Below are 24,567 nucleotides of genomic sequence, written 5' to 3' on the forward strand. Positions count from 1 at the left end.
GTGAGGCTTTATGCAAAAGTGAATCTTGCTCCTAGACTATATCCAATCCTACCTATAATGGCCAAAATGATCTACATAGAGTTTGATGATCCCCCAGCATCAATATCAAATAGGACCAGGATTTTCATCTTGGTCGAGATCTCGGTTTGTAGGGTGACTTTGGATATAATATATGCAAAAGTCCTGGCCTATTTTCTCAATCAAGATAAATCAATAAAATCCAAGATATTAGCTGACACGATACTATTCATATCAAAAATATTTTTTAATCATTTTTATTTCTTTAAATAGGATCTTAATTAATAATTCTTTAAATTTTTTTAATCACTTTTATTTTCTTAAATAATTATTTTTAAAATAATAATTATTTTTTGAGATTTGTGTATTGGATGATCCAACAGTGAATTCGTCCAAAGGAAGATGAATACTTCTTTCCTGCAAAAATCCAATCACGGGCCAGCTTTGAACGCAACCTCTCACCTAGAAGATGAGGATTTAGCTACAAACTCGAGGAGTAGATGCAATTGTGTAATAGAAAATATTGTGAAGAATAGTTCTGTTAAAAAACCATAATGGCAGTCACTTGTGAAGAGGATTTGACTGGTTGTTTTTAGACTCTTTGGTTGACAGTTTCTTGACCTCATCATGATGTCAACTAATAGTCCAATGTGGATGGGAAAACTTTCTAACAAACAGTCTTGAGATCAAGCACATATATAAGAGCTGATAGGTACCACGTGCGATTATTTTTTCAAAACAAAAAAAAAAAAAAAGGGGATCCAACCCACCCCACCACCTGCTCTTACCTACTCCATAGGTACCAGAGTCCAGAACAGATCACCAAGCTTACTACTTGAAGCCTTGAAGGATTAGAGTTGTATCTTTCACAGGTCCTTTGAATTACCCATTGGTTGCATTGAGATCTATGTAGGTGAATAAATAACAGAGTTCAGAGTGCTTTGAGATCTGTTCATTAGTTGATCCATTGATGGATTCGCGTGAAGGAAGATGAATACTCTTTTCGTGCAAAAGATACAATCGTAACCCAGATTTTAATCCAACCTCTCACCAAGAAGATATTAGGAAGTAATTTGCAATTAATGCACATGACTTTTCGGTGTTGATACAACTCTATTATTTCAAAGAGTCAACTTAGTAATCCAAAGAGTCATTTTGTAATCCAAAGTGTCATTTTGGAAATCTCAGAAGTACTTATATTTCAAAAAGTCATTTTAGTATTCCAAGGGCATTAAATGTTACTTAAAGTGTCATTCTATATAAAAATGGCTTTAGCAAGATTGTAAGATGCAGAAAAAACTATGAATGAAAAATATCTCTTGCTTCATTCATGATCCTATCCCATCAACTTTACATTTTGTTCCAACAAATTTGGTATCAGAGCCTGGAAAAAAATACTTGTCAAGATGGCATCTTCATCAACTACCATGTTCTCCTACACTTCAAACCAAGTTCCCATCCTTGATGGTGAGCATTATGACTATTGGAGTAGTCAAATGCAAACCATATTTATCTCCCAAGACCTTTGGGACATGGTCGAAGGTTCATATGCAGAGCCACCTCAACCACAAGAAGTTACAAAAAATTGGACAGTAGAACAACAAGGAGAGTACAAGGAGAATGTGAAGAAAGATGCACGTGCTCTTCGATACATTCAAGAAGGAATAAGCAAAACTATCTATCCCAGAATTTTTGGAGCAAGCAAAGCAAAGCAAGCATGGAAAATACTCAAAGAAGGTTTCCAAGGTAATGAGAAAGTCATCTCATTAAAGTTACAATCACTGTGGAGAGATTTTGACAACATGCAAATGAAAGAAGGCCAAGGTATGCAAAGTTTTCTTACCAAAGTTACTGAAGTTGTTAATCAAACTAGAAGTCTTGGAGATACTATTAAAGATAGAAAAGTTGTTCAAAGGTTCTTAGAAGTCTTCCTACAAATTATGATCATGTTGTCACTGCAATAGAAGAATCAAAAGATCTCTTTACCTACAGTTTTAATGAACTAATGAGTTCTTTACAAGTTCATGAGGAAAGAATGAATAGGTCTTCTACTCAACCTCTTGAGCAAGCTTTTAAACTGTTACGGGGGAACTTAGCCACCATGCCCCACGTGACCGGCACGCGCGCCCAGGAAGACTACGGCTGCCCCTTGATCCAGCAATCCGACCTCGGGTCGGATTGCTTCGGCTCCGCAGCCCGACCCCGAGTCGGCTGCCCCTTGGTCCAGCAATCCGACCTCGGGTCGGATATCTTCGGCTCCGCAGCCCGACCCCGAGTCGGCTGCCCCTTGATCCATCAATCCGACCTCGGGTCGGATATCTTCGGCTCCGCAGCCCGACCCCGAGTCGGCTACCCCTTGATCCAGCAATCCGACATCGGGTCGGATATCTTCGGCTCCGCAGCCCGACCCCAAGTCGGCTGCCCCTTGATCCAGCAATCCGACCTCAAGTCGGCAATCTCTTGACAACAACAGACTGTTCCCCTGAGGCACGCCGCGGCCCCCTGCTCCACTACTCCCTGCAACGGCCGTATCCGGCGCTGCCCCACGATCCCCTGTAACAGCCGTACAAAGCGGAGCTCCACTACGCCCTGCCATGGCCGTACCCAGCGCTGCCCCACGATGCCCTGTAACGACCATGTCAGTGGCAACCCCATCGGGCCACACGATGACCAATCCCCAGAAAAACCCCCCAGCCTGATATATATGCGGCTGGGGGGGAAGGGGAGGGTAAGCAAGATTTTCCAGAGTATTATCTTACCTGCTACCTCTTCTTCTCCTTCGATCTCCCCTAACTTGATCGTCGGAGGGCCCCCACCACCCCGGTGGTGGTGCGAGGCTTGCTTGCAGGTTTCCCGGCGGAAGGTGGAGCGCAACCGAAGTAATTCCAAGGGAACCCCGTTCACACCGCTGTGCCAATCGTTCTCGGTTTGGACCCCCAGCAACAGTTGGCGCTAGAGGAAGGGCCCGGATCTCAGAGCGATCGTAATGGCACGGCGAGGTGGTCGTGGAGCTTCCAATGCTTCCGGTCGCGGGGCCTCTCGCGCCTCTGGCCGGAGGGCCGCTGCATCTCCAACACACTCTCAGCAACACTCCACCTCCCCACCGCCCGCTCAGACGGTCGAAGCCGCCCAGTTCGACCAGCTAACCCAGCAGGTTCGCACCCTCGCGGAGGCGGTGCAGAATCTGCAGGGTACGATGTTCCGGGCGCCGCAGCGGGCTCAGGAGCCGCCGCTGCCTGAGCGTTCGCCTGTCCTCCTCAACCCGCGCTCCTTCCTATCCCATGGGGAGGAGCGCCGGCGCGAGAAGGATTCTCGAGCACGCTCCATTCTACCGGGACCTTCCCACCGGAGCTGCGCGGGGTACGAGAGGCGGGCCCGGGCGCGTTCCCAGACCCCCCCAGTCCTCGAGGAACCCGCGCTCCAGTCGGTCCCTCTCTCGCCGCTCCTTGTCTCCCACCCACCGGTCGCGCTCCCTGGACCGGCGGGTGGACGATCTCCACTGACAACTCCAGGTCCTGAAGGGCCATTCCAAAGATCCCTTCGCCGACTTAGAGATCTCCTCCCAGCCGGCGCTTGCCTCGAGGATCCTGCGGACCCCGAATCCGCCGGGGTTCAAAATGCCGGCGATCGAGCCCTATGACGGGGCGGCGGACCCGCGGGATCACGTCGAGAGTTTCAGGACCCTTATGCTCCTCCACGGAGCATCAGATCCCCTTCTCTGCAAGGCTTTCCCGGCAACCCTCCGTGGCCCGGCGAGGGCGTGGTTCGCCGGGCTGGAGGCTGACTCAATCCGGTCCTTCGACCAGTTCACTCGCCTCTTCGTCACTCATTTCGCCGTCAGTAGCCGGCGGCGACTGGTCTCCGACTCCCTCTTTGATGTCCGGCAAAACGAGGGAGAAAGCCTGCGGGATTATCTTACCCGATTCAACAGGGCTACGCTGGAGGTCCGGAACCTGAGTCAGGAGGTAGCTCTTTCAGCCCTGAAGCGTGGCTTCCGGAAGGGCAGACTCACCTTCTCCCTGGACAAACGCCTGCCGCGGAGCTTCCCAGAGCTGTTGTCCCGGGCGAACCAGTATGCGGACGCCGAGGAGGCGGCCGCCCACCGGAGCAAGGAGGCCGCCGAGATCCCTCCAAGGCTTGGGAAGAAAAGGCGGAAAGAGGCACGCCAGAGGAGGAGCCCGACGCCCCAGCGTCGGCGCAGAAGCCCGTCGCCGGCGAAGAACCACGGCGCCCCACGCCCTCGTTCTCCGCCCCGACGTTTCAACCGGTACACCCCTCTCCTGACTCCCCGGGCCCAGATCCTTATGGAGATCAAGGGGCGGGAGGACCTCCCGGCCCCGAGACAGATGCGGAAGATCCCTGGGAAGAGGCCCTCCCGGGCGTACTGTGAGTACCACCGAGACCACGGCTACGACACAGAAGACTGCTTCCAGCTTCGGGACGAGATCGAGGCTCTCATCCGCCGGGGGCGTCTCGGTCGATATGTGAGCGACCGACGTCCCCCCGCAGACCCGCGTCCGGCCGACCCGGCTCCTCCGGAGCCTCGGGAGCAGAATCGACCCGTTGCGGGCATGATCCACACTATCACTGGGGGCTGCCCCCGGCCCGTGAGGAACGCAGGGGGCTCGACGGAGGCGTCAGGTGCGGCCGTCGCAAAGAGGCAGAGGGTCGGCAATGTAATCACCTTTTGTGATAAGGATGTAATGGGGGTTCAGACCCCCCACGATGACGCCATGGTAATCTCCCTCACTATGGCAAACTATGACGTAAGGCGTGTTCTTGTGGATAGTGGAAGCTCAGCTGATATCTTGTTTTACGAGGCCTTCCAAAAGATGGGCTTGTCCAGACAATTGTTGCACAAAATATCCACCCCCCTCATAGGATTCACCGGTGACGCTGTCCCGGCGGAAGGTGTCGTTGAGCTGCCTGTGACTGCGGGCATCGCACCCGCAGAAGCCACGGTGCGACTCGGGTTCTTGGTCGTCCGTATTCCCTCGGCCTACAACGCTATCCTCGGACGACCCGGACTGAACGCCCTTCGCGCGGTGGTCTCTACGTACCACTTGCTCATGCGGTTCCCCACAACGGTCGGGATCGGGGAGGTCCGAGGTGACCAACCGACCGCACGGCAATGTTTCTTAGCGACCCTCAAAAGGAAGAAGCCCGCAGAAGCCCTCAACGTCGAGTCCCTTGATGCCAGAGACGAGGTGGCCTTGCGGCAGGGGGAGCCGGCCGAGGGTGTGGTCGAAGTTCCCCTCGAGGAAGGCCGCCGGGACCGGGCGGTCCGGGTCGGCGCCAATCTCGACCCGGGAGCTCGGGCCCGGTTGGTGGAATTCCTCCGAGCCAATGCCGATGTATTTGCCTGGTCGGCGGCCGATGTACCTGGGATCGACCCGGAGGTCATTTCTCACGCCCTCAACGTCGACCCGACCCACCGGCCAGTGAAGCAGAAGAAGAGACACTGTGCCCCGGATCGGATCCGGGTGGTCGACCAGGAGGTAGACAAGCTCTTGGAGGCAGGATTCATAAGGGAGGTGAGTCCCCGAGTGGCTGGCAAATGTCGTACTTGTCCGGAAGGCGAGCGGGAGTGGAGGATGTGCGTCGACTATACCGACCTGAACAAGGCGTGCCCTAAGGATAGCTTTCCGCTTCCGCGGATAGACCAACTGGTCGACGCGACTTCCGGATATCAGCTGCTGTCTTTCATGGACGCCTTCTCCGGTTACAACCAGATAATGATGGTCCCACAGGACGAGGAGAAAACTGCCTTTATAACAGACCGGGGGCTGTACTGCTACAAGGTAATGCCCTTCGGTCTGAAGAATGCTGGCGCCACTTACCAGCGCCTCGTCAACAAAATCTTCAAAGAGCAAATCGGCCGGAACATGGAGGTGTACGTGGACGATATGCTGGTGAAGAGTTGCCAGGCAGACCAGCACATCGTGGATCTGGAGGAGACTTTCACCACCTTGCGGAAGTTTCGCATGAAGCTGAACCCAGCGAAGTGCGCCTTTGGCGCTTCGGCCGGGAGGTTCCTCGGTTTCATTGTCAACCAGCGGGGTATCGAAGCCAACCCGGATAAAATCAAGGCCATCCAAGGTATATCCCCTCCGACCAAAGTGAAGGAGGTTCAGGAGCTCGCTGGAAGGGTCGCCGCGCTCGGACGATTTGTGGCAAAATCGGCCGAACGCTGCCAACCATTCTTCAAAGTGTTAAAACACCCGAAAGACTTCCTCTGGACGGCCGAATGCCAAGCAGCATTCGACCAGCTCAAGAAATATCTGGCGTCTCCTCCCCTGCTGTCCAAGCCGCAAGAAGGGGAGATGCTCTACCTCTATCTGGCGGTCTCCCCAACCGCGGTCAGTGCGGTGCTGGTTCGGGAAGAGGCAAAGCTCCAGAAGCCCGTGTACTACATCAGCCGGGTCCTACGGGATGCCGAGACGCGGTATACGAAGGCTGAAAAGATCGCCTTCGTGCTGCTGACCGCGACCAGGAGGCTCCGCCCCTATTTCCATGCCCATTCTGTCACCCTCTTAACTGATCAACCACTACGACAGATCCTCAGCAACCCCGAGAATGCGGGACGGCTGGTGAAGTGGGCAGTAGAACTCGGTGAGTTCGACATCCGCTACCAGCCTCGACCCGCCATCAAGGCCCAGGTGCTCGCGGACTTCCTCGCTGAGTGCACGGTGCAGGAGGCGGAGCCTAGACCGTCGGAAATGCCCAGCCTCGACCTCCCGACCTGGACGCTTCACATCGATGGGTCGTCGAACCCCGAGGGTGGAGGAGCCGGGCTGATCCTTACCAGTCCTGATGGAGTGATAGCCGAGTATGCCTTGAGGTTTGGATTTTCAGTGACCAACAACGAGGCGGAGTACGAGGCCCTAGTCGCGGGACTCAAACTCATAGGGGAGCTCGGCATCCGGCGTTTGAAGGTTTTCACCGACTCCCAGCTGGTGGTCGGGCAGGTCCGTGGGGAGTTCGAGGCCCGGAGCCCGACCATGCAGAACTACATCCGGAAGGTGCAAGCACTCATTCCCGACCTCGGCAGCGTCGACCTCCAGCAGGTCCCCAGAAGCGAAAATGCCAGGGCCGACAGGTTGTCCCGCTTGGTGGGCGCAGAGGCGCACAACTTGTCGAGGGCAATCTACCTGGAGACCCTGGATGCCCCGAGCATCGGCGAGGCTGGAGCGGTGATGGCGATTGATCCGGAGCCGTCTTGGATGGACCCGCTCGTCGCCTACCTCGCCGAAGGAATCCTCCCTGAAGACGAAGATCAAGCTCGGCGACTTGTCAGGAAGTCCGCCCACTACGTACTCTATGAAGGGAGGCTGTATCGGACCTCATTTACCGCCCCCCTCTTAAGGTGCCTCCGCCCCTCGGAGGCGGCCTACGTCCTCGGCGAAGTCCACGAGGGCGTCTGCGGATCGCACTCGGGGGCTAGGTCCTTGGCGCACAAGATCATGAGGCAAGGCTATTATTGGCCTACCTTGTTGGAGGACTCAAAGGGTCACGTACGGAAATGCGACGCCTGCCAGCGCCACGCCAACGTCCAGAGAGTCCCTTCTGTCCCCTTGGCACCAATCACCGCACCCTGGCCCTTCGCACAATGGGGAATGGATATCCTCGGACCATTCCCCGTCGCTTCCGCCCAGCGGAAATTCTTGATTGTTGCAATCGACTACTTCACCAAGTGGGTGGAGGCAGAGCCGCTGGCCACTATCACGGAGGCGCAAGTCCGGAAGTTCGTGAAGAAAAAACATCATTGTCCGATTTGGGGTACCCCGGGTCCTCATCTCGGATAATGGTCGACAGTTCGACAACAAGCATTTCCGTGACTTCTGCGAGGGGTTCGGGATCGAGCATCGGTTCATATCTGTGTCGCATCCCCAAACCAACGGCGAGGCCGAGGTGACAAATCGGACAATCCTCCAAGGAATTAAGGCGTGAATCGGTCGGACGAGGCAAGCTTGGGTCGAAGAACTCGAGAACGTCCTTTGGGCGTATCGGACCACGCATCGGACCCCTACCGGGGAGACGCCTTTCAGCCTAACCTATGGCACGGAAGCGGTTGTCCCCGTGGAGCTCGGACTCCCCTCGCCCCGGGTGGCTGCGCACCAACCCGAGGCCAATTCGGAGCAACTCCGAGGGAACCTGGACCTCTTGGAAGAAGCGAGGGAAATGGCGCAGGTTCGGATGGCGATGTATCAGCGGAGGGTAGCCCGATATTATAACTCCAAGGTCCGACCAAAACTTTTCAGAATCGGAGATCTGGTGCTAAGGCGAGCCAAAGCATCTCAACCCGCGGAAGGTGGGAAGCTGGCGCCAAATTGGGAAGGCCCGTATAGGGTTCGCTGGGTAAACCGACCTGGCTCCTACCAGTTGGAGGCCCTAGATGGTCGAGAAATTCCAAGGAGCTGGAATTCCGCTAACCTGCGGGTGTATTGCCAGTAGAAAGACAAAGCCAGAAAGACAGTTCAAAAAATGTATAGTCCTTTTCATCTCAATAATTCCTGGTTACAATGGCGTGTTCGTGTGATTACAAAGAATTCCCGGAGGAGAATTGGGGAGTAAAGAAAGTAAGGAAGAGGTGGGGACTCCGTGGAGCTGAAGATCCGGGATCCCGAACCCTCCACCCGAAGCAGCTGCAATCCCACCGGACGTGGGTGCTTCCCTCCGGAGGCGCCATCGACGCCTCACGCAACAGACGAAGAGCCGGCGCGGACGAAGAAGAAGTTCGCACTGCTTCTAGAGGAACGCCACCTCCAAGGGATATTCCGGTCCTCCCCAGGAGAAGGGGAGGAAAGGAATACAAGGGAGAAGAGCGCGAGGAGGCGCGTCCCGGATGAAGCGTCTAGCGCAGAGCTCAATCGGGAGGTGGGACTGAAAAGAGGGGGGATGTGATCCCGGATGAAACGCCTAGAGCGGAGTTCCACCGGGGAGAATCTCCCTGTTGATCCCAGATGAAACGACTAGTTGGCGGAAGTTGCGAGGGGCGTGCCTCCCGTTCCTCCGGCAGGGGTTTTCCAGCCACGCGCCGGAGAGGAGGTCCACGATCCATGGCAACCTGAACAGCTCCGGCTTGGCAGGCTCCACCGCACCTGCGCTTATATTTATAGCCAAACTGTGGCCCCCTGGTCGTTCCGATGCGGGTGGCTCCAATAAATGCGGGCACATCGAATCAGGAGCCGTTCCGGCTCTCGAGGTTTATCCCCCCACGATCTCCTAAGCGTCGTTCTCCTTAATTGCATTCTTCGTGCAGGATACTCCGGGCGGCGTGTATCCCGCAGCCCACATATCTCCGCATGCGTCCAGGCCGCATCCGCCTCGAAGAACGCGCGTATCGCGGCCGCTTAACTGGCACTCCTCGCAAGCAGCAACTGGCCGGTCCGATTTCCCAGGTAACGCCTCAATTAGCATTTAATGGCCTTCTGGTGTTCCCAGGCGACGCTTCGAGAGGAGGAGAAACACGATCGCAGCTGGCCACGGAGAAACCCCGTCGAGCGGCAAGTGATAGGGGCGCGACCAACGAGCGGAATTCTCCGAGGCTCGGTCCTCGGATGCCAGGCTAACCCGATGATCATCCCGGGAGCAGACTAGCCTGAAGCCCCGACCGGTCGCCTCGGCTTGCGCCAGCCTTGGCCGACCAACGAGCGGAATTCCCCGAGGCTCGGTCCTCGGATGCCAGGCTAACCCGATGACCATCCCGGGAGCAGACTAGCCTGAAGCCCCGACCGGTCGCCTCGGCTTGCGCCAGCCTTGGCCGACCAACGAGCGGAATTCTCCGAGGCTCGGCCCTCGGATGCCAGGCTAACCCGATGATCATCCCGGGAGCAGACTAGCCTGAAGCCCCAACCGGTCGCCTCGGCTTGCGCCAGCCTTGGCCGACCAACGAGCGGAATTCTCCGAGGCTCGGCCCTCGGATGCCAGGCTAACCCGATGACCATCCCGGGAGCAGACTAGCCTGAAGCCCCGACCGGTCGCCTCGGCTTGCGCCAGCCTTGGCCGACCAACGAGCGGAATTCTCCGAGGCTCGGTCCTCGGATGCCAGGCTAACCCGATGATCATCCCGGGAGCAGACTAGCCTGAAGCCCCGACCGGTCGCCTCGGCTTGCGCCAGCCTTAACCGACCAACGAGCGGAATTCTCCGAGGCTCGGTCCTCGATGCCAGGCTAACCCGATGACCATCCCGGGAGCAGACTAGCCTGAAGCCCCGACCGGTCGCCTCGGCTTGCGCCAGCCTTGGCCGACCAACGAGCGGAATTCTCCGAGGCTCGGCCCTCGGATGCTAGGCTAACCCGATGATCATTCCGGGAGCAGACTAGCCTGAAGCCCCGACCGGTCGCCTCGGCTTGCGCCAGCCTTGGCCGACCAACGAGCGGAATTCCCCGAGGCTCGGCCCTCGGATGCCAGGCTAACCCGATGACCATCCCGGGAGCAGACTAGCCTGAAGCCCCGACCGGTCGCCTCGGCTTGCGCCAGCCTTGGCCGACCAACGAGCGAAATTCCCCGAGGCTCGGTCCTCGGATGCCAGGCTAACCCGATGATCATCCCGGGAGCAGACTAGCCTGAAGCCCCGACCGGTCGCCTCGGCTTGCGCCAGCCTTGGCCGACCAACGAGCGGAATTCCCCGAGGCTCGGCCCTCGGATGCCAGGCTAACCCGATGACCATCCTGGGAGCAGACTAGCCTGAAGCCCCGACCGGTCGCCTCGGCTTGCGCCAGCCTTGGCCGACCAACGAGCGGAATTCCCCGAGGCTCGGCCCTCGGATGCCAGGCTAACCCGATGATCATCCCGGGAGCAGACTAGCCTGAAGCCCCGACCGGTCGCCTCGGCTTGCGCCAGCCTTGGCCGACCAACGAGCGGAATTTCCCGAGGCTCGGCCCTCGGATGCCAGGCTAACCCGATGATCATCCCGGGAGCAGACTAGCCTGAAGCCCCGACCGGTCGCCTCGGCTTGCACCAGCCTTGGCCGACCAACGAGCGGAATTTCCTGAGGCCTAACCCTCGGATGCCTGGCCTAGCGCCGGAAGAATTTCCTGAGGCCTAACCCTCGGATGCCCGGCCTAGCGCCGGAAGAATTTCCTGAGGCCTAACCCTCGGATGCCCGGCCTAGCGCCGGAAGAATTTTCTGAGGCCTAACCCTCGGATGCCCGGCCTAGCGCCGGAAGAATTTCCTGAGGCCTAACCCTCGGATGCCTGGCCTTGCGCCGGAAGAATTTCCTGAGGCCTAACCCTCGGATGCCTGGCCTAGCGCCGGAAGAATTTCCTGAGGCCTAACCCTCGGATGCCCGGCCTAGCGCCGGAAGAATTTTCTGAGGCCTAACCCTCGGATGCCTGGCCTAGCGCCGGAAGAATTTCCTGAGGCCTAACCCTCGGATGCCTGGCCTAGCGCCGGAAGAATTTTCTGAGGCCTAACCCTCGGATGCCCGGCCTAGCGCCGGAAGAATTTCCTGAGGCCTAACCCTCGGATGCCCGGCCTAGCGCCGGAAGAATTTCCTGAGGCCTAACCCTCGGATGCCCGGCCTAGCGCCGGAAGAATTTCCTGAGGCCTAACCCTCGGATGCCTGGCCTAGCGCCGGAAGAATTTTCTGAGGCCTAACCCTCGGATGCCTGGCCTAGCGCCGGAAGAATTTCCTGAGGCCTAACCCTCGGATGCCCGGCCTAGCGCCGGAAGAATTTTCTGAGGCCTAACCCTCGGATGCCTGGCCTAGCGCCGGAAGAATTTCCTGAGGCCTAACCCTCGGATGCCTGGCCTAGCGCCGGAAGAATTTTCTGAGGCCTAACCCTCGGATGCCCGGCCTAGCGCCGGAAGAATTTCCTGAGGCCTAACCCTCGGATGCCCGGCCTAGCGCCGGAAGAATTTCCTGAGGCCTAACCCTCGGATGCCCGGCCTAGCGCCGGAAGAATTTCCTGAGGCCTAACCCTCGGATGCCCGGCCTAGCGCCGGAAGAATTTTCTGAGGCCTAACCCTCGGATGCCTGGCCTAGCGCCGGAAGAATTTCCTGAGGCCTAATCCTCGGATGCCTGGCCTAGCGCCGGATGAATTTCCTGAGGCCTAACCCTCGGATGCCTGGCCTAGCGCCGGAAGAATTTCTTGAGGCCTAGCCCTCGGATGCCTGGCCTAGCGCCGGAAGAATTTCCTGAGGCCTAACCCTCGGATGCCTGGCCTAGCGCCGGAAGAACTTCAAGAGTCAGGAGTCGGCGAGGCGCTACCAGGAGTTAAAAAGAGGAAGGACGAAAGTGAAATGAGGAAACACTTTGTTTGCATTAACTTTCGTTGCATCAGGGCCGAGACCCATACAACATGGCAAAACGCCAACATACAAAGAAAAGAACAAAGAAAAGTACAGAGAGTCAGCTTAGAGGAACCCCTGGGTCTGGAACGGCGAGCACGTCCGCGAAGGAAAGGGAGAACGGCTCCGAGAGAGTCAAAGGAGGAGCGAACGAACAGTCCGACGGCAACGGCAGCAGCACAAGGGAGAAACTCGAGGATGCCTGTGAAAAGAAAGGCGGACGGGGGAGGGCCCCCGGTTAAATAGGCGGAAAGGCGGGTGACGCCTCGGTGACGCCAGAGGACGCCTGGCTGCCGAAGGATCGTTCGCGCCCCAAAGGCGAATCGACGCCATTAAGGAAGGATGTCCGCCGAAATCCGCAGACCGCCAGATCAGCGACAACCGCCATACGCCATAAAGAAGGTGGGGAGCTCGGAGCGCGCGCACCTTTCCGAGGGATGGCGGCAATCTCGAAGCGTCACTCCCTTCACCCGTTCCCCTCCTGGTTCCAGGCTCGGAAGTGGGGGGGCTACTGTTACGGGGGAACTTAGCCACCATGCCCCACGTGACCGGCACGCGCGCCCAGGAAGACTACGGCTGCCCCTTGATCCAGCAATCCGACCTCGGGTCGGATATCTTCGGCTCCGCAGCCCGACCCCGAGTCGGCTGCCCCTTGGTCCAGCAATCCGACCTCGGGTCGGATATCTTCGGCTCCGCAGCCCGACCCCGAGTCGGCTGCCCCTTGATCCAGCAATCCGACCTCGGGTCGGATATCTTCGGCTCCGCAGCCCGACCCCAAGTCGGCTGCCCCTTGATCCAGCAATCCGACCTCAAGTCGGCAATCTCTTGACAACAACAGACTGTTCCCCTGAGGCACGCCGCGGCCCCCTGCTCCACTACTCCCTGCAACGGCCGTATCCGGCGCTGCCCCACGATCCCCTGTAACAGCCGTACAAAGCGGAGCTCCACTACGCCCTGCCATGGCCGTACCCAGCGCTGCCCCACGACGCCCTGTAACGACCATGTCAATGGCAACCCCATCGGGCCACACGATGACCAATCCCCAGAAAAACCCCCCAGCCTGATATATATGCGGCTGGGGGGGAAGGGGAGGGTAAGCAAGATTTTCCAGAGTATTATCTTACCTGCTACCTCTTCTTCTCCTTCGATCTCCCCTAACTTGATCGTCGGAGGGCCCCCACCACCCCGGTGGTGGTGCGAGGCTTGCTTGCAGGTTTCCCGGCGGAAGGTGGAGCGCAACCGAAGTAATTCCAAGGGAACCCCGTTCACACCGCTGTGCCAATCGTTCTCGGTTTGGACCCCCAGCAACATAAACCAAGCTCAACACCTCAGAGAAAAAGAATTTTAAACAGAAATACAGAGGAGGAGCATTCCAAAAGAAGGAAAAAGGCAACTATCAAGGAGGAGCAAACCAACAACAATCAGATGGTTTCAATCCTCGATGCCGAGTTTGCAAGAAGAACAACCATGACTCAAAAGATTATCGATATAGATGCAATAAGTACTGCAAGATCCCCAACCATTCACAAAGGGACTGTTGGTACCGAAAGAAGAATGGAAATGAAGAAGCCAACTTCACTAAAAATGAAGCAGAAACTCAACAACTCTTCTCTTGCATGAATGTTCAAGAAGATTCTCAAAATGTATGGTATTTGGATAGTGGGTGTAGCAACCACATGACGGGGAACCAAAAGATCTTCATCCAACTTGACAAAAATTATTCTTCCAAGTTATGCTCGGAGACGGCAAACTCCAAACTATTGAAGGCAAAGGATCTATTGAAGTTCTCACCAAAGGAGGTAACAAAAGGCTTATTAATGATGTTCTTTATGTGCCAAATTTATCTCATGACCTCCTAAGCATTGGGCAACTTACTCAAAAAGGATATGCTATCAACTTCAATAACAATAGCTGCAAAATTTTTGATAAAAAGAATAACTATCTAGTTGCTACTGTTCCTATAAGCACAAACAATGTTTTTCCTCTAACTATGTTATGACAAGATGTCGTATTCAAAAGTGAAACTATCAATATGTCAACTTTATGGCATCTTCGATATGGACATTTGAATATGAAGGGGTTGCATCTACTCAAGCAAAAAAATATGGTGATTGGTCTCCCTTCCATCGAAGGAAGAAGTCAAGTATGTGAAGGCTGCATATATGGAAAAATGCATAAGTTACCATTTCCAAAGTCTTCATGGAAAACCAAAGCACCTCTTGAACTTGTTCATGCTGATATATGTGGACCCACAGTAACTCCATCACACAACAACCGAAGGTACTTCATTCTGTTTGTTGATGATTATACTAGAATGATGTGGGTTTACTTCTTGCATGCCAAGTCTGAAGCCTTCTCTATGTTTCTACAATTCAAAGCACTAGTTGAGAAACAAAGTAGATTCCAAATCAAGACTCTTCGAACTAATCGAGGAGGAGTGTTTATCTACAAACCATTTATGGAGTACTGCAAACATAATGGTATCCAAAGACAACTCACAGTTCGTATGAGTCCTCAACAAAATGGAGTTGCTGAAAGAAGGAATCGCACCATTGTTGAAATGGCCTGAAGCATGTTGAAAGGAAAAGGCTTACCAAATAATTTTTGGGCTGAAGTTGTGCATACTGCTATTTACATTCTTAATATATCTCCTACAAAAACAGTGTTTAACAAAACTCCATTTGAAGCATGGCACAAAAGAAAACCAACAGTACATCATCTTAAAGTATTTGGTTGTATTACCTATTCTCACATTCCATCACGATACCGGGAGAAATTTGATGAAAAAGGAGAAAAACTAATATTTATTGGTTACAGTGATGAATCCAAAGGTTACAGATTGTTCAATCCAAAAACCAAGAAGCTTGTCGTCTCAAGAGATGTAATTTTTGATGAAGCATCTAACTGGAATTGGACACAGAACTCATCTCAAATGCCAAACTCATATGAATTCATGGAGCCACAAGCTAAACAAGAAGAGCACCAACAAACTCCTTCTACACCAACATCAATTTCTTCACCAATACAAATTTCACCATCTATTTCACAAACTTCTTCTTCTTCATCAAGTTCAATCCATTCTCCCTCTTTTTTAGAAACCATGGATACAGATTCTTTACCAAAGAAAGTTCGATCTATGCAAGATATTTATAACACTTCTCACTTTGCTTTCTTTGGTTATGAACCTCAGAATTTTGAGAAAGCTGTTGTAAAGGAAGAACGGAAAAAGGCAAAAGGCAATGGATGATGAGATTGCAACACTTCAAAGGAATAAAACTTGGGAGCTCGTCAACCTGCCAAAAGGGAAAGACGTGATCGGGCTAAAATGGATTTACAAAATCAAGTATAAAGAATATGGATCTATTCAAAAGCATAAAGCTCAACTTGTCGCCAAGGGATACTCACAGCAGCCTAGCATCGATTTTACCAAAACATTTGCACCAATTGCAAGAATGGAGACAATCTATATTGTTCTTGCTCTTGCTGCACAACTTGAGCTTCAAGTCCTCCAACTTGACGTCAAATCTGCTTTTCTCAATGGCTAACTGAAGGAGGAGGTATACGTCAAACAACCTTAAGGCTATGAAGTGGCAAGTATGGAACACAAAGTCTATAAACTTCATAAAGCTCTATATGGCTTGAAGCAAGCTCCACGAGCTTGGAACAGAAGGATTGATAAATACTTTTGTTCAAATGGATTCCAAAGAAGCCCAAGTGAACCATCTCTTTATGTAAAGAGATTTGATGCTACTAACTTTCTTGTTGCATGTATCTATGTTGATGAACTTATCTACATGGGTGCTAACATACAAGTTGTAGAAGAATTCAAGCAAAGCATGATGAAGGAATTCGAGATGACAGATCTCGGATTAATGAAGTATTTTCTTGGAATCCAAGTAAAGCAAGCCAAAGGAGAAATTTTTATCTCACAAGAGAAATACATTAAAGATATGTTACAGAAATTTCAAATGGACAAGAGCAAACCAGTTTCAACTCCAATGGCATTGAATGAAAAGTTAAAACAAGATGATGATGCTGAAAAAGCTGATGCACAGCTCTATAGAAGTTTAGTTGGTTCATTAATATATCTAGCCAACACACGGCCTGACATTATTTATGCTGTGAATGTTGTTTCAAGATTTATGCAAGAACCAAGCAAACTACATTATGCTGCTGCAAAACGCATTCTGAGATATCTTCAAGGAAGTCAAAGGCAAAGCATAAAATATGTTAAAGAAGAAAATAACAATCTTGTTGGTTATTTCGATAGTGACTAGGCTGGTTCAATTGATGATAGAAAAAGCACGTTTGGCTATATTTTTTGTCTTGGTTCAAAGATGATTTCATGGAGTTCAAAGAAACAAAAATCAATTGCTTTATCTTCAGCAGAAGCAGAGTACATCGCAGCTACAGATGCTGCATGTGAAGCGGTTTGGTTAGGAAAAGTTCTCTTGGACCTACAACAAACTCAAGTTCAACCAACTATCATTTATTGTGACAACATGTCAGCAATTGCTTTGTTTAAAAATCCAGTCTTCCATGCAAGGTCCAAGCATATTTGTAACAACCCAGGACCTCACCCAAAATGGCTAGCCGGAAGTTATTGTTTGGATTCCTTGATCCTGTATAAGTACCCAAGATCTACCCAGCGAATAACCGATGTGGGACTAAACACATGCCCGCATGGGTCCTCGCATACTTTTCCTGTTCAAGCCCTGACGTCCTCGTCAGGCTAAGGGTTCAAATCCATTCAAATCTAATCACAAACACCACGAACGGTCCGTGGTCAACCCCAATGGATCCGTACTGCAGTGTTCCCTAGTCCACATAAGTTATGGGCCAGGTCCGCTCTGATACCACTCTGTCACGCCCCGAACCCATCACCCGGGTCCGGTACGTGACCGGCCGCATGAGCCCTAGAGCAGTGCCCTAAAGATCATGCAAGGCCTAAGATAAACAAATAATTTCAATAATTTCATAAATGCCAAAATTAATGATTAATGAAATTAAATCAAATCCAACCAAAATGTGCGGAATTATTACATAATTTTCCAATGTCCATAAACAAAAGATAAATTAACTTCTATCTATCTAGCAGTCAGACTCCATGTTGATCTCATTTCTCGTCCCACCCAATGGACTCTACAAATCCAGTGCCTCTGAAAAAGAAAGTAAGAGTAATATGAGCTTTTCCAGCCCTTAAAAATCCCAACAGCCACACACAAAATATTAATAAAATAAATCAAGCATCAAATAAATGCTATTTCATCATTCAAAAAGCTCAACAAACAACAAATATATATAACTATTTCATATACATAAATCCTTTTTCACATTATGTGATCCATTCACATATTACTCTGATTCCCAAGTTTCAAAATTTTTCACTTCTGGCATTGGACTAACCAAGTTCATGTCCCAGTCCAAGACTGCACAAATCCCACGCATAAGCTCGTGGCAGCTATCCCACACGTAAGCCCGTGGAGGCTATCCTACGCATAAGATCGTAGAGGCTATCCCACGCATAAGCCCGTGGAGGCTATCCTACGCATAAGCTCGTAGAGGCTATCCCATGACAAGGTTAGTCCAACCCATTTTACATGTCTAGTTTTACATGTTTAATCAAATTCCAATCACATCACATATTTTCATAATTTCTCAAAAATATGTTAATTCTTCCCAATTTAATTATTTCAATATTTTCATAGCAATCAAAATGCACATCTCATATGTATCATACAAGCTCATAAAACAAATAGCAACATACTGATAAAATATATCCAACGATAAATCCAATATATGTATAAATAAAAGTGCTCAGATGTAGGGATTCTTACAGAGATTGTAGACTGACTCAAACACGGGTCCGAATCACAACCTACGCGCTGGGGTGCTAAGTCCCCTGATCAAAATCTCCTGGCACCGCCGGCTCTTCCTCTACAACATCAATTATAAATCACAACTAAATTATTTAATATTTAAATATTCTAAACCATAATTCATATCTACTATGGGGTCCATCATCAGGTCCCCAAACATCTCAATCCCTCCAAATCTAGGGCAGTCGGGGTGGCCCGACTTCCACCCTTGTACCACCGGCCTGTGTCGTCGCCAGTCGGGGCCGCTGCCATGCCGGCGACGATGGCCGGTCTCGATGAAAAGACCAAAAGAAAGGAAAAAATCCTTCATGGTTGGGAGTACATCTCCCTCCTACTATTTACTTGGGTCCAAGGGTAATAGCCATGGTAGCTGTGCCCTCTCCTTCCCCAACCCGACAACACCACTGGCCGAACCATCATCGGCCGTCTTTGCTGCAGTCGCCGGCGATGGTGGCTGGCCAAAGAAAGAGAGGAGAGAAGATCCCTCTTCTTCTCCTTCCCTTAGAACCGAAAGGGTCCTCCCCCTTTTCCTGCATTATTGACAGAAGGCAAGCATCCTCACAGCCACCGTGATGGTGGCTCGGCTCCCCCCCACCCGACAGCAGCCATGGTGGCCCACGACCGCCGCCGCCATCGCCGCTGGTGGCCATCCGACGAGGGGAAGAGGAGGAGAGGATGGGATCCCGAGGAAGAGGACCTCGAATCCACCCTCCCTCATCACATACACAGCCTAGTAAATCCTCTCCGACCTTCATACGAACCCGACCAGCCCCACCGCCATGCATCTCGGCCATCCCGGCGGCCGGCGGCCGGCGGCGGCCAAAAATTGGAAAGAAGAGGCCGAAACAGGGGTACCCTGTTTCGGGCCCTTCTCCGACGATTCACCGGCCAACTCTTCACCCATACCACCCAAAATTCAGGAAATAAAACACAAAGGAAGGATTACCTCGGTCCGGCGGGGGGTTCCAGCGATCCTTCCAGCGAGAAATCGGAGGAGGAACCGTGAGCAACTCCCCTCGGATCCACGCTTCTTCACCCGTCGGAATCTTCGGCGAAGGGAAGTGGTCTTCCTCCGCGGCCAGTTCCATTGTGAATCTCGACGCTTGTCTCCTCTCCGGCATCAACCCCTCCGGCGACCTCCTCTCCAACGCCGCCGCCCTCACCCCTCAACAGCCCCCTCTTCCACGATCGTGCCTAGGGCACGATCGTAAAAGAGGAGACGGGCCCGGTCTTTTCGGGCCGGCCCGTTTCCCTTTTTTTGGGGGGGGGTTCACATTCTCCCCTCCTAAAAAAAAATTCGTCCGCTAAATTTACGTACCTGTAATACCAAAGAGTTGAGGATGTTTGGCTTTTATTTCTTCCTCGAGCTCCCAAGTGGCCTCTCTTTTTGAGTGATTGCTCCATTGCACCTTTACATAAGGAATGGTCCGTCGTCGCAACACTAGATCCTTTCTATTCACAATCCGTACCGGGTACTCTTCATAAGTTAGGTCCTCATGCAGACTTATAGGCTCAAAATTTACCATATGGTTCGGGTCCGGAATATGTTTTCTCAGCATTGAAACATGGAATACATTATGTACACCTGATAAGCTGGTGGTAGAGCCAAGCGATATGCTACTTCTCCAACTCTGTCCAAGATCTCGAATGGACCAACATACCTAGTGCTCAATTTGCCACGAACCCCGAACCTCATCACACCTTTAGTCCCACATCGGTTATTCGCTGGGTAGATCTTGGTTATTTATACTGGATCAAGGAACCCAAATAGTAACTTCTGGCTAGCCATTTTGGGTGAGGTCCTGGGTTGTTATAAATGATATCAGAGCGGACCTGGCCCATAACTTATGTGGACTAGGGAACACTGCAGTACGGATCCATTGGGGTTGACCACGGACCGTTCGTGGTGTTTGTGATTAGATTTGAATGGATTTGAACCCTTAGCCTGACGAGGACGTCAGGGCTTGAACAGGGGGAGTATGTGAGGACCCGTGCGGGCATATGTTTAGTCCCACATCGGTTATTCGCTGGGTAGATCTTTGGTACTTATAAAGGATCAAGGAATCCAAACAATAACTTCCGGCTAGCCATTTTGGGTGAGGTCCTGGGTTGTTACAAATGGTATCAGAGCAGACCCGGCCCATAATCTATGTGGACTAGGGGACACTGCAGCACGGATCCATTGGGGCTAACCATGAGCCGATCATGGTGTTTGTGATTAGATTTGAATGGATTTGAACCCTTAGCCTGACGAGGATGTCAGGGCTTGAACGGGGGGAGTATGTGAGGACCCGTGCGGGCGTGTGTTTAGTCCCACATCGGTTATTCGCTGGGTAGATCTTGGGTATTTATACAGGATCAAGGAACCCAAATAGTAACTTCCGGCTAGCCATTTTGGGTGAGGTCCTGGGTTGTTACAATATTGAACTTCGACATCATTTCATTCGGAATTTGGTAAACAAAGAAGAAATCATTTTGAAGTATGTTGGCACAAATGAGCAAGTTGCAGATTTTCTTACCAAAGCTGTCACCATAGAAAAATTCAGAAAGGTTAAGAATCAATTGCAAATTAAGGAGTATTAGGAAGTAATTTGCAATTAATGCACATGACTCTTCGGTGTTGATACAACTCTGTCATTCCAAAGAGTCAACTTAGTAATCCAAAGAGTTATTTTGTAATCCAAAATGTCACTTTGGAAATCTCAGAAGTACTTGTATTTCAAAGAGTCATTTTAGTATTCCAAGGGCATTAAATGTTACTTAAAGTGTCATTCTATATAAGAATGGCTTTAGCAAGATTGTAAGATGCAGAAAAAAACTATGAATGAAAAATATCTCTTGCTTCAATCATGATCCTATCCCATCAACTTTACATCTTGTTCCAACAGAAGATAAGAAGATTTGCTGCTTAGCTACAAACTCAAGGAGTAGAGGCGTAATTGCGTTATAGAAAATATTGTGAAGAATAACTCTATTCAAGACCACAATGGCAGTCTCTTGTGAAGAGGATTTGACTGGTTGTTAACCGACATTTTGATTGGCAGTCTCTTGACCTCAAGTTAACTAATAGTCCAATGTGGTTAAGAAATTCGTAAACAATCTTGAGATCAAGCACATAGGAGCCTGCTCTTACTCTATAGGTACTGCAGTCCAAAACAGGCCAAGCCTAATACTTAAAGCTTCGAAGGATTAGAGTTGTATCTTTCACGGGCCTTTGAATTATCCATTAGTTACTTTGAGATCTATACATACAGATAAATAATAGAGCTTGGAGTACTTTGAGATCTGTGCATTGGGCGATCCAATGATAGATTCGTGCGAAGTAGGATGAATACTTCTTTTGTGCGAAAGATGCAATCGAGACCCAGCTTTGAACCCAACCTCTTGCTTAGAAGACAAGAGGATTTGCTGCTCAGCTGCAAACTCTAGGAGCAGACGCAGTTGTGTTATAGCAAATATTATCCAGAGTAATTTTGTTAGAAGACCATAATGCAAGCTACATTTGTGCAACTTCAGAGTCCTCGCCTCCTTGTTCAGTTCCTGTAGCAGAACAGGAGTTCGTCCTACTTTCCTAAAATTCGGATCCTTGCAAATTTGGCTGGAAGGGGGCTCCACCATCGGTACAAGGATCAGTAACCTTGCCTCTCTCGCACCTCCAACGAATCCCACGTTAAAATCCTCACTCTTTACCTTCCCAATAGGCTTTATCAAGAAAAAAACACTAAGAAAAAAGACTTCGCATTATCAAGCATATATATAATATTTCTTTCACACAATATTCCAAATGAAAATATTACACGGAAATAACACTTTATTTCCACATTATTCTCCCACATATAACTCTAACATCCTTCACCCTTATTACTATTATTATTTTTTGGCAAAGGAAAAACATGGATACACACGATCGATCACATGATGGTACATGACGTTGATGGATCCTCCTTAAGAATGAACTGGTATCCTCCATAAGAGGTTCCACCATAGGGCATTGGTGGACAATCAGGCGCACATCCGTAGATCCTTCCACAAGAGTAACAGCAAGACCCTCCTTGGTCCCCCCCAGAGGAGGGCATCCAGCAACAAACCTGACAGCTTGGTGGTGGACATGGTGGTGGACACGGTGGTGGACACGGTGGTGGACATGCTGGTGGACACGGTGGTGGACACGGTGGTGGACATGCTGGTGGACACGGTGGTGGACACGGTGGTTTACACGGTGGCGTGTCCTTAGGTTTTTTCTCGTCATCCTTTTTGGATGGATTGTCCTCTTCAATTTTTATGTCTATGATCACCCTGCAGGCCATGCAGCGGAGCTTCCTGGAGAGCATCTCGGCATCGAATGAGCCGGAGACTGTGACAGTATTGTTCTTCTTGTCATAGGTGATAGTTTTTATGCTCTGATCTCGTTCTTTGTTGATGGAAATCATAGGGTGAAATTGGATGATTGGAACAATCATTAGTAGCTAAAATATTGGACTAGAATGGAGGAAGTGAAGTGCGGGGAGGTTTAATTACGTACCTTGGATCTTGCATAGAATCTTTTGAATCTTTTTGTAGCAACAACAGCAGCGTAGGTCAACTTTTATGATTAACTTGAAGGTCTGTGATATGATTTATTTAGCGAACGTGAAAATAATATGAAGGACCACAGCTAGGGAACATGCGCAAATAAATATGCATTACAAATGATGATACCATTGTCTTAATATGAGTATTAGTAAAATAATAAGAAAGGAAAACGAAGGAAGGAAAAAGAAAGGCCGCAAAAATGCATTTATTGCTTTTTCTAGAAACGAAGCATTTAACCTGCTATTATAGAGAGAGAAAAAGAGAGCAAGGAAGGGGGAGAAAAGGAAAGATCAAAACTTGCTTTAACTAATAAATGTAGAAATAATTTAACAATAATTGTAATCTTAAGCTAATAAAGAAAGGCTCAACAATGTATATCAAAGTTAAACATAGTCAGGTTAGAAAAGATTCAAGAGTGATGAAACAATCCACCTCTAAGTTTTATTCTGATAAAAATATAAAAGGGAATACCAAAGCTTCATGCTATCATCAACATATAACTATAAGCTAATTTCAGATCCGTTAGATTTCTATGCTTATTCTTTTCATGGAATGTTCTCATTTCAGATTGCTCAAATAGAGAATTCTATTATTTTTTTGTCAGCATAGTTCTGCCTTGGTTGCATATGATGAAAGTTCCAACCAGCTGCATCTTCTATGAAATATTCTCTTGGAAGTCAAATATAATCAGAGCATATTTTATTCTAACTACTATTTAACTGGCAAATTTTAACTTTACAACTTCAAAACTTTTAGCTTAATCACTTTTTACTCCTCTCTTTGTTGTACATAGTCCTCCATTGTGCACATTTCTTTTTCTCAATAAAATCTGGGTGGCCTTTTTTTGGGCCTCCCTTATCATCAAAAAAAAAATAAAATAAAATAAAAACATATAACTGTAAGCTTTAGAAAAAAGATCACGATAATATGAGATCCACTAGAGACATGAGTTAAAATCATCATAAGCTAGCCTTTGAAAAATACATAGAGATCGAAGCGAGGTTCTAAAGGGAGGAGAATTTGCAACCTTTTCTGCCATTGCTAGATTGAACCCAGATCCTAATTCTGGATGTTTGGTTTCGAGTGTAGTTGGCGGGGAGGGCAGGTCTTGGTTAGCCCTATTTATAAACGCGAAATGACCGACAGATTAAGAGAGAGGGGAGACGTGACCGGGAACCTACCAGCAAATGTGCGATCACTTGAGAGGCTTCCTAGCTGCTTGGAAGTGCCATCACGTACGCTAAGGGTAATAATTTTTTGCCGTTTTCACCAAAAAAAGAAAAAAAAGGGTAAGAATTTTTCAGCGACTGCCACATCCAAACTACTGAATAGGATGGAATAGAACACCAGGATGGTGACGCTGGCGGAGGCCGTAAGGAAGCTCTGATATCATAACCGGAGTCGTGTGTAAGGAGAAGCGACGGGACCTGCTGCGGGTTATGATTCGTGATCGCATCCAGCTCTACGTAATGCATGACAAAGCTGGCTACATTTCATGCACGAGGCTCATGCAATCGTGTTCGTCGTGCATGGCAAATTATGGCCATTAATGCAATGTAACCGTGACTACATGGATCTTATACGTAACTTTCCGTGCCATACAGTATATGAAGACCAAAATATATGATACTATATCAAATAATACGTAGCACACTGCACACCATATCATATTAATTCAATATCAGTATATAGTATAAAAGGTGCATCGATATTTACATATTAATACAATAATAAAACGGCTTCAATGCAGAATTCGTTTTCAAAACTATACGATCATAGCTGTCATGCAAGGCGAAGAACAA

The 24,567-nt window shown here is 50.1% G+C and overlaps 1 protein-coding gene across 1 annotated transcript; it reads right to left on the reverse strand.

The window, feature by feature from the left end:
• Positions 1–21,934: 21,934 nt before the first annotated feature.
• LOC120111122 (protein PYRICULARIA ORYZAE RESISTANCE 21-like) lies at positions 21,935–23,938 on the reverse strand. Its single transcript, XM_039127632.1, has 3 exons — positions 23,793–23,938; positions 22,716–22,797; positions 21,935–22,604 (listed from the first exon to the last, which is right to left on the reverse strand). The coding sequence occupies exons 1-3, from the start codon at positions 23,802–23,804 to the stop codon at positions 22,105–22,107; spliced, it is 594 nt and encodes a 197-aa protein (XP_038983560.1). The 5' UTR covers positions 23,805–23,938; the 3' UTR covers positions 21,935–22,104.
• Between the last annotated feature and the right edge of the window lie 629 nt (positions 23,939–24,567).

The sequence above is a fragment of the Phoenix dactylifera genome, chromosome 6, assembly GCF_009389715.1.
Source record: "Phoenix dactylifera cultivar Barhee BC4 chromosome 6, palm_55x_up_171113_PBpolish2nd_filt_p, whole genome shotgun sequence".
NCBI classification, from domain to species: domain Eukaryota; kingdom Viridiplantae; phylum Streptophyta; class Magnoliopsida; order Arecales; family Arecaceae; genus Phoenix; species Phoenix dactylifera.